The sequence below is a fragment of the Trachymyrmex cornetzi genome, unplaced genomic scaffold, assembly GCF_001594075.2.
Source record: "Trachymyrmex cornetzi isolate Tcor2-1 unplaced genomic scaffold, Tcor1.1 scaffold358, whole genome shotgun sequence".
Taxonomy (NCBI): domain Eukaryota; kingdom Metazoa; phylum Arthropoda; class Insecta; order Hymenoptera; family Formicidae; genus Trachymyrmex; species Trachymyrmex cornetzi.
The window spans coordinates 67036-76334 of record NW_017298300.1 but is presented as its reverse complement, the minus strand read 5'-3'; the positions used below and the strand labels follow the sequence as shown (position 1 = coordinate 76334).

The 9299-nt window shown below is 36.6% G+C and overlaps 2 protein-coding genes across 6 annotated transcripts in view; one reads left to right on the top strand and one right to left on the bottom strand.

Annotated features, from left to right (window-relative positions):
• Nucleotides 1-4575, top strand: part of LOC108763401 (uncharacterized) — an 8167-nt gene extending 3592 nt beyond the window's left edge. For 2 of the 5 annotated variants that reach the window (XM_018510984.1, XM_018510981.1), the window contains 9 exons: nt 32-298; nt 374-524; nt 701-1243; nt 1367-1669; nt 1792-2181; nt 3314-3639; nt 3751-3835; nt 4097-4397; nt 4494-4575. In XM_018510984.1, the coding sequence (XP_018366486.1) occupies nt 32-298; nt 374-524; nt 701-1243; nt 1367-1669; nt 1792-2181; nt 3314-3639; nt 3751-3835; nt 4097-4397; nt 4494-4552 (2425 nt within the window). In that variant the 3' untranslated portion in view covers nt 4553-4575. Of the gene's footprint in view, nt 1-31; nt 299-373; nt 525-700; nt 1244-1366; nt 1670-1791; nt 2182-3313; nt 3640-3750; nt 3836-4096 lie in introns of all 5 variants that reach the window. The other 3 variants (XM_018510983.1, XM_018510982.1, XM_018510985.1) reach the window with 2 other exon arrangements.
• Nucleotides 4576-4656: 81 nt separating this feature from the next.
• Nucleotides 4657-8950, bottom strand: Sec5 (exocyst complex component secretory 5). Its single transcript, XM_018510986.1, has 11 exons — nt 8661-8950; nt 8230-8530; nt 7951-8146; nt 7343-7844; nt 6916-7211; nt 6433-6617; nt 6229-6343; nt 5849-6127; nt 5436-5762; nt 5159-5343; nt 4657-5044 (listed from the first exon to the last, which is right to left on the bottom strand). The coding sequence occupies exons 1-11, from the start codon at nt 8767-8769 to the stop codon at nt 4858-4860; spliced, it is 2682 nt and encodes an 893-aa protein (XP_018366488.1). The 5' UTR covers nt 8770-8950; the 3' UTR covers nt 4657-4857.
• Between the last annotated feature and the right edge of the window lie 349 nt (nt 8951-9299).

Below are 9299 nucleotides of genomic sequence, written 5' to 3'. Positions count from 1 at the left end.
TTTTTTTTTTTTTTTTTTTTTTTTTTTCCAGGGCGGTATCCATTATTCAGAGCACTCCTGTTGAAAAAGAAATTGCAAAAATGATATTACAGGGTTTGGAGGAATTAGAATCATCTGTAAATGAAAAAGGTGTTTGGCGTTATGCCGTAAGATCCAGCGCAATTGGAGAAGATAGCGAAGATACTTCAGCTGCTGGTCAAAATTCGACATATTTAGGTGTGAAGAATGCGAGTGACGTTATTGAATGTGTTGCTAAGTGTTGGGCAAGCCTGTTCTCGTATCAAAGCGTCGAGTACAGGTAATTTATTCTTCTCTACAATGTTGCCTCATTAACATCGCCTTGAATTTATACATGATGTTTCTTTCAATTCAGGCGACAAAATGGATTACCGATAAGAGCAACTATGGGTGTTTGCGTTCAAAGAATGGTCGACGCGGAAGCGGCTGGTGTCATGTTTACTAGACATCCGACAACTGGAGATCCGTCCAACATTGTTATTACAGCCAATTATGGCTTAGGAGAGGTCATGCTCAATTAATATTAGAAATACTGTTACAAAAAATATATGAACGTGTGATACGCACTTACATAAAATTGATTGAATTTAATATTTATGATAATCATTGCACCAATTCGTGATACTTTGTTACATAATACAAATAACATAAATCGCTCTAACGTAACTTTTTTTTTTTATAGGCGGTAGTGTCAGGGAAGGTTGAGCCTGATACTTTTATGATTCATAGAAAGTGGGATGACACTCTTACTATAGGTTCCTCAATGCTAGGAAATAAGGAGCACAAGATCTTACTTGATGACGGTAATGGCGTAATTACGAGTGCTCTAAGTGAACAGGAGATTAAAAAGATCTCGATATCCGATACATCCGCTCTGCGATTAGCTAAAATAGGATTGCATTTGGAATCGCTTTTTGGGTCAGCTCGAGATGTGGAATGGGCGATTGTCGACGAGCAGATTTATATGTTACAAGCACGGCCTATCACAACCATTAATGCATGGACAGATTTCGAGATAATGCACGAGTTAGACTCAGGAGTACCTTGCGATGTCGATCTTATGACCTTTGCCAATATCGGGGAAGTGCTTCCATATCCCATGAGTCCTCTGTCAATCTCCACGATTATGAAAGTTTTGAATTTATCGCTTTGCGCAAAATTCAACAAATTTGACTGTTGTTATTTTCATATGGTCGGTATGAGATGCGCGATGAATTACTTGGATGTAAGTGCTTGGATTTTTGCATCTGTCGTGTTTACACATCATAAAAAATCATTCTAACATAATTCAATCTCTCTCTAAAATAATCTCTAATTAATAAATTATCTCTCTTGCCTTTTCTTTTAGTCAACTTTACAAGATGTTAGTAAGGAAGTGACAATGATGAACAAAATGATAGATTTAGCCATATGCGGACATGTAGTAACGACACCTGAAGTACACAAGGCAGCAATAGAGAAATACGGTATCGCAAGCAACTGGCGAAAAATGTATATGATGTACGAGACAGTCGTAACAGCATTCAGAAATAAAGCGTTAGTGAACAAAACGATCGACACATTTAACAAGTACACTCTGGACGCTAATGAATTTGATACACCTCATGATTTATACAATACCTTAAATGAGAAATATGGGGAAATCTTTCTGGTAAGTTATGGCACAATGAATAAATATTCAAATGAATATCTTTATTTATTAAATTCAACCTTGAAACGTCACTTTAAAAAAAATTACGTCCTAATTAACGCCTGTCATTAAAACACTTTCAGATGGGAAAAGGTCATAACATGGCGTCCTTAGTGAGCGTATCTTACCAGATGCTAGCGATGTCGGTTTTAACAAATGGCAGTGATAACTTTACGTCCGAGCATCTTGCGGACATTGCTGTTCTGCTGGGTTCGTGCACCAATGTTATCAGTACCGAAGTGCCGATAGCCCTCGGCAAAATAGCGGTGTACATAAGAAGGAGTGGCAAAGTGAATGAATTTAGTAAGCTCGAGACCACGGAAGTTATGACCTGGTTAGAGTTAAATTGCCCTCCAGCTGCGGAAAAATTACAATCTTTTTTCAAAATACACGGTCACAGATGTGTTCACGAATTAGATCTCTTCACGGAACCTTGGGTGCTTAAACCTGATAATATCATCAATACGATTCAGGTGTGATAATTCAATTTATTTACAAAAAGAATTGAAAACATTTTGAATGAAGTAGTGACAACGTATGTTTTTACACACGCGCGCGCGCGCGCGCGTATATATCCCTTAATGCACACCTTTGGATCATTCGTGTCCTGCGCATTTCTTTTCTTTGAAATACCAGGAGCATCTGGTCAAATACCGGTGTCTTTTCTATTCCTAAAAAAAGTTTGGCATCTAGAGAACAAGTTTTTGTGCATTGCCCGCCTCAATTCGTGCGTATCCTTTAACTGGCATAACTCCGAAGTTCCTCTGGGTCACAAATGACCCAACGTGTGTACAGAGTGTAAATTTTTTGTAACTAAAAAAATTTTTTTCCTTTATTTTCAACTAATTCTCGGTTGTAATGCAGGAATATTTCGAATTATTAAAAAAAAAATTAACCCTAGAACAACATATTAGCATTATTAGCTCTTAATAAACACGATTTTTGGTACCCTTGTGCTAAATATTGTCAGTAATATTTATATATTATGTTGTCTCTAATGTTATAAAGAACATTTTCCTAATAAATTATAAGTTTTTTAACACAATAGCAATAATAAAATGTGTTTAAAATGTAAATGCAATATATCTTTAATTTATAGCCATTCATGCATATTAAAAAAATATTATTTTCAGGTTACTCAATAACTAAATTTTTTGGACAGCCGATATTTGAACCATTTTTTTTGTAGTTTGGAATGTCAATTTTAAGATATTGAACCATTTTTTCTTTAAACATTTTTGTTTCAAAGTTTTACATTTTTGTATGAAATAGTGCATTTCTTTCATTTTAGTAACTATATTTAATTATAACAATTTATCATGAATATACAATTGTACAAATACTTTCTAAAGATGTCAAAATATACGTAAAAATTGTTTAATAATTTTTATGTACTTGTAAAAGTGATGAAAATTAATCCAGAACACGAATGACTGAACGTGTGTAGTAAGGATGCCCAAAACTAAGATGTATACTAATGTAAGGTGGTGCGTGCGTACGTGTGTGCGTGCGCGCGCGCGCGCGTGAGTGTGTGTGTACATACGTACGTACGTATGTATGTATGTATGTATGTATGTATGTATGTTCTCATTATTCTGCTATTAGGTACTAGCAATGTCCATTGAAGAGAATTACGTGAGTAAAACGCTTAGCGTGCAAGAAACCGTAACATCTTTGAAGACGCCCACATCATCGATTAACAAGTTTATTCTAAGGATGATAATACCCTTTTGTCGAAATGCTGTCACGCTCAGAGAAATGACAAAAAACGCAACTGTATCTGCTATGCATATATTGAGATTGGCTTATAGACGACTTGGTGTTTTGATGGTTACGGAAAGTTACATACCCGATGAACAGCTCATATTTTTCCTGACGCATCAAGAGATCGGGCAACTATTGAATAATCATAATCAATTACTCGTACGCAAGTGAGTTTGATTTTACACTATTTTTTTTTATTACATATTATTCAGTGCATCATCCTTTATCCTCTGTGTATTATCATAATATTTGCCATGTCTATCTTTAAAATCTTTCAGAGCGCTACGTAGAAGAAAGATTTATCAGAAAGTAGCAAAATTTGAATATCCGGAATTCAGTACTGGCATGCCCATACCAATGGAGGTTTGTCATACATATTAGAGAGTCAAGTCAAGTCAAGCCAAATCAGTTATGGTTGTGTTCCAAAATTTCTGCCAGTGTTGAAAATGTATAGTACACGTGACAAAGACTGTAGATTTTCAGCGCTGGCAGTGAATTTTGGAATACAGCCTATTATTGCACTGTCCAGAAAAATCACTTTTCCTCTCATTATACTTTTCAATATATGTATGTATTTCTATCGTATCACTAAGATTTATATTGCATATATACTTTTTGTCATAGCCGACCTTCGATGCCTCGCCCTACGAAGGATGTACAAAGATTGAGGGTACTTCAGTTTGCGGCGGTTCTGTACTAGGAAGAGCGTGTGTGATAACCGATCTGTCTGAAGCAAAAATTATACAGCATGGAGATATTTTGATTACACACTGCACTGATATCGGTTGGAGTCCATATTTTCCATTATTAGCTGGAATCGTAACAGAATTGGGCGGTTTAATAAGTCATGGCGCCGTTGTGGCAAGAGAGTACGGTCTTCCTTGCATCGTTGGTGCAAAAGGCGCAACCCAAGTTTTTCAAACGAGTAAAATTTCTCATGTCACGCTGTATAAAAACGATCTATAACATTGAGATTTTCTTTTTATTAACATTAATTGCTTTTATGTACGTTCTATTTCAGGTGACACTGTATTATTAGCTGGAGACGTTGGAATGTTACAACTGATTGAAAAAGCCTAATTACTCTAATTTGATTTTATGTGGATATCATTCGATGTGTGACAAACATTTTTTGAAACTGATCAATTTCCACAAAAAATACAAAAATCAGAAAATAAAACTGATTACATAGCGAATTATAAAGCCTATTTTACAATTGTCACATTACAATCAAATACAAGTCGCATGGATTCGCGGATTCTATTGTATAATGTACCATATCCAATATATGCATACGTAAATACAATAATAGAACTTTTAATAATTTAATATTAATAATTACAACGTTCCCCCGTAATCACATTATGTACTTTGGTCGTTATAAATTACACAGTGGTAACGCGTTCAGGATCCGCCGTTAAATAACGAATATTTTCCGTTACCTCGCTGGTAAGACACGACAATTGCAGTCGCATACACGTTGCGACTTTTGACAAAAGGGCTTCTACTCTCATGTGATCTTCCTTATTTACTGGCTGAGGTATCGCATCCAGAGCTTCCTCGAAAAAGCTTCTGCTTAATAAAAGAGAGAAAAAGAAAGATCGACTTAGAAATGCTAACAGGTTTTAATATACAATTTTCACAAAGTGATACTCGTATCTTCTAATACTCGTATCTAATTTTTACCTCGCTCTACTTGTGCTGTAGGCTTGCAGGGCGTTTCTCAAGAGTATAATATCTGTTCGAGCTTGAATAATGCCAGCCGGACGAAATTGCGTAACGCACGACATGAGTCGCGCGAGTTCCTCTGCTATAGTCTCTATTATATGAGACAGGATTCGCTGTAATAGAGCTGGTGCAACTCTGCGTACCTGCGGGAAGATGATATTTGAGATGTAATAACACGATAAATATTATTCCCCCCCCCCCTCCCGAAAGAGTTTGCCACACCACCATCTATTACCTCTGCATGTACCGCGATTAGATTCGCTAATATTTCTTGGGCATACGGTTTCAAGTGAGTCGGTTCCGTATCGAAGTCCCATTCTAAACCGCCTAAATACATGCTAGGCTCTATCGTACCGACAAGTGGATCGCAACGGCGCTCTAGATATGCATCCAGAACAGCACTGTCCAGCGTTTCTAATTGTGTCCAATCAGAGTTCCATCCGATAGCAGTGGATAATTCCGGATAGCCTTGCGCTTTCAGGGCATCTCCGGTTCTTGGTAAAACGATATTTAGCGTGTATCGTATATTACTTAATGAGATTAAGAGACACTGCTCCCACGTCTGATAAGAAATTTATAGATATTTTATAGTATGTGAAACCAAAAGGATTATTATGCTGTAAGCGTCAAATCGAATTTATTGCTTACTGGTCCTTGATGCTTATTGGTTTTGTTTTTATAACCAGAAGGCGATCCAATCAATTGCGAAACCGATGTTTCATCATTATCCATAGCTTCCTCGCAGCCGCTAAACGCCAATTGTTGTAGGCACCGCGCGAATGATATGAATAATGTCTTAATGACATTGTGATAGATAATCTGATGTGCCGAATTATTGAATAGCGGTCCTTCTCTTGGACCACAAGCAACTACCGTTTCTCGCGCATGTTTCGAGATCACCAAAACTATTTCCTCAAATAAGTATGGCTGTTGATATGAGAGAAATGACAACATGCATAATTAAGAAAAATAAATGCGTAATAAAAGCAGCAATTCACTAAAATTTCAGGTTTTTTTTTGTATTATACCAGTCTCGTAACTCCACCATCCTCGTTCAAGTATTCTATCTGCCACGTTTCTTTTTGACTCAGAGCTGCCGTATTGTCTGCTCCTTGTTTGAAGAGAGCAATTAAACATTGTATCCTGTAATATGCAAAAAGTTAAATTGATATATAGATATATGGGTATTGAAAAATTTAATTGAATGACTAATTGTATTTTTGAGAGTGTACCTTAAATCCAATATAAACGAACCGAAAATATCGAGAGCTTCGCTAGGCAAATCCAGATGTATCAAAGAAGCATACATTTGTCTAACACAACGTAAGATATGTAAAAGCCACCTTGCCTCTACATCGTGACTGCACATACTCTTCATGGCCCCCATAGCATGTTCCATATTCGATAAAACTAAATTCTATCATGGACAAATATACATATATAAACACAATCTAATTTTTATAAAAATATATGTAATCTTAAATAAAGTGATATTTACGAGATAGAAATCGAAATGAAACAATGTTCATGTGCGTTTGTTTTTATTTTATTAACACAATAAAAAGACATGGGTTTAAGATCCGATTGCATCAATGTCACTTTGACTTTAAGCAGGGCTTGAAACTTTCTCTCGACTTTCGAGAGAGAAAGTGAGAGTTTTAATAAGCCTCAAAGTAATGTTTGTGCAATCGGGTCTAAGACACGTAAATATACACCTTAAAATGACTTTGCTTTTCCACGTCTACTGTTACATGTAGCTGTCCTGTGAAATAACTCTGTCCCAATCTCCATAGGTCTGGCAACTGTTCGACCACAATGTCGCAAATTGCTTCGACGCATAAGATTTGCGGTGGAGAGCTATCTCCGTTATTCTTCTGTGAACGTAAATGCTTGATATTTATCGATATGGACTTTGATATTTTGTTTGCATCTTCACAATTAATTTTAACTCTGTCCGAATGCTCATATATAGTATTGGCAACGCTTTTCTCTAAATAATTTGCATGTGAAACTGGAATACAAAATTTGAAATTATCTTCTCTAAAGTAATTAAACGTCACATAATCGTAATAAGTGTACATAAAAGCAGCTCGCTTAAACTTGTTTCATTTTGAACATGGAAGTGACAATAAATGAACACACCTATCGCGTCCCATGCTGGATCACCTTCGGCATCAAGATTGACGAGGTTTCTAATAATCTTCTTGCGCTCCTCTAAACTGAATGGCATCTCTTGTAATTTTTTCCGTAACAATACTTGAAAATTATTGATTCTACTGTCAATTTCCTCCAATACCTTCTTAAACACATCTACCTCTGTATTTTTAAATAGATTCTTAACTCTAGCATAATCATTAATTACAAGATCATAGTTGCCACGCTTGATATTCCTCTCGATGTTTATTGGCATACAAAAGAGAAATTTGTAACGTTGCATAACGGCCAATGCGTTACGAGTTGCATCGGCTCTGTCCCTCCTCGCTAATACATCGTCGAACAATTTGTTAGCCTCAGACATAGATTGTCTGATGGCAGTTTCCAATTTCTCTGTAGGATCACTACCATAACTCTTCATGTCTGCTTCAAATTGATCCTTTAACGACATTATTGTGTCAAACTGTTCCATTACTGCTCCTACATTGGCCTGTTTTATAATTGATGAGAATGAATTTTAACTTTAATAGAATAACATGATTCTACACATCAAAAATATTCTTAAATCATAACTAATGTTATTAATCCTCTTATACCTTTAAAAATGATAATTGTCCTTCTTTTTGAGAATTGACTTTTCTTCGAAGATAAGCTAAACCAGCCTTTAAATCTTCCAAAGTCGTAGCATGATGATGTTGCAGTAAAAACCATCCAGGATGAAATTTTTCGCTTGTAAGATCTCCACTTCCATCTCCAAAAAGTTCAATTAGCTCATCCTCAGGAAACTTTTTGCTTCAAAACGAGATATAATAAATTACTGTAAAATATTACACATTATTGACAGTTTATCACAGTCGGAATTTAAAGAGATTTACTCGTTGCCTTCTACACTAAGTCCCAAGGGATCTTCCTGTTGATAGTTTGTAGGCGACAAAGCCCTTCTACCCCAGCCTAAATTCTGCATAGGTGCTTCCTCCACCCATACTGCTGACTCTTTCATTGGACCTATAGTCTCGTGGTAGCCGCGAAACTGTACCGTTGAGGTCCCTTGTCCTCCACTTTGTGTTGTCACTATTATATCTCCACGGCCCTTGCAAGGACCTGATCTTGCTATAATTTTGTTGGACGACTTCCATTCGGCCGAAAGCAGACAGTTGCATCCGCATATTGTCAATCCTGTGAGGCAATAGATGTAAAAAATTAATAACATCGCGCACATATTCTATTACAATAGTCTATATATGTAAATAACTCTTTTCCATGTTATTTTGTGATTATTTTAGAACTCTCAGCGAGTGACACTAACCTATAAGATCCTGAGCTTTATTTCCTAAAAATTCACCACGCATAGTCACCCGAGTACCAGGTGGGCCTTCCTTAGGTGATATTCCAGTGACTACGGGTGGAGGTCCCATTCCATCAGCGATAATGTCGAAATTACAAAACACTTGACTTGATGTCTGCCTAAAATGATGTACGACGCGTACTTACATACAGACAGAACGATAACCGTTCACGCACTAATAACAATTAATAAAACCGAGCCGAGGGTCCGGGCCGTCTTCAGACTTTCAGACTTTCAGACTTCCAGAGTTCAGAGTGCACAGAGAGAAACCCTCCCCCCCGACAGTTTTTCACTGGCAGAACGGTAAGTGATGTGATGCACACTCAGTGCATATCAACGCTGTTGTACACTAACCTAATCTGAACGTATAAAAGTGAAATGCTTCAATTAATAAATTACCCAATGTACTTATATTTTGTCAAATAGCACAATAAATGAATCGAGGATTTCGCGGTTTAATTCGTTTCTATATTTTTATGAAACGTACATCTTTTTACGTCAATTTGTATACAACGGATTTAAAGTTTAAAGTGCACTGAGTGTGCAGGGCGCATCAGATCTGACCGATCTGGAAAACGCTTCTTCTTCTTCTTCTTCTTC

Bases quoted from the DNA above. Each gene is read 5' to 3' on its own strand.
- Sec5 (XM_018510986.1), bottom strand. From the start codon at position 8,769: ATGGGACCTCCACCCGTAGTCACTGGAATATCACCTAAGGAAGGCCCA. The intron at 8,531-8,660 runs GTTAGTGTCACT...ATTGCCTCACAG, and splicing joins TAAAGCTCAGGATCTTATAG to GATTGACAATATGCGGATGC. The intron at 7,212-7,342 runs GTGTGTTCATTT...TTTGTATTCCAG, and splicing joins TCCAGCATGGGACGCGATAG to TTTCACATGCAAATTATTTA.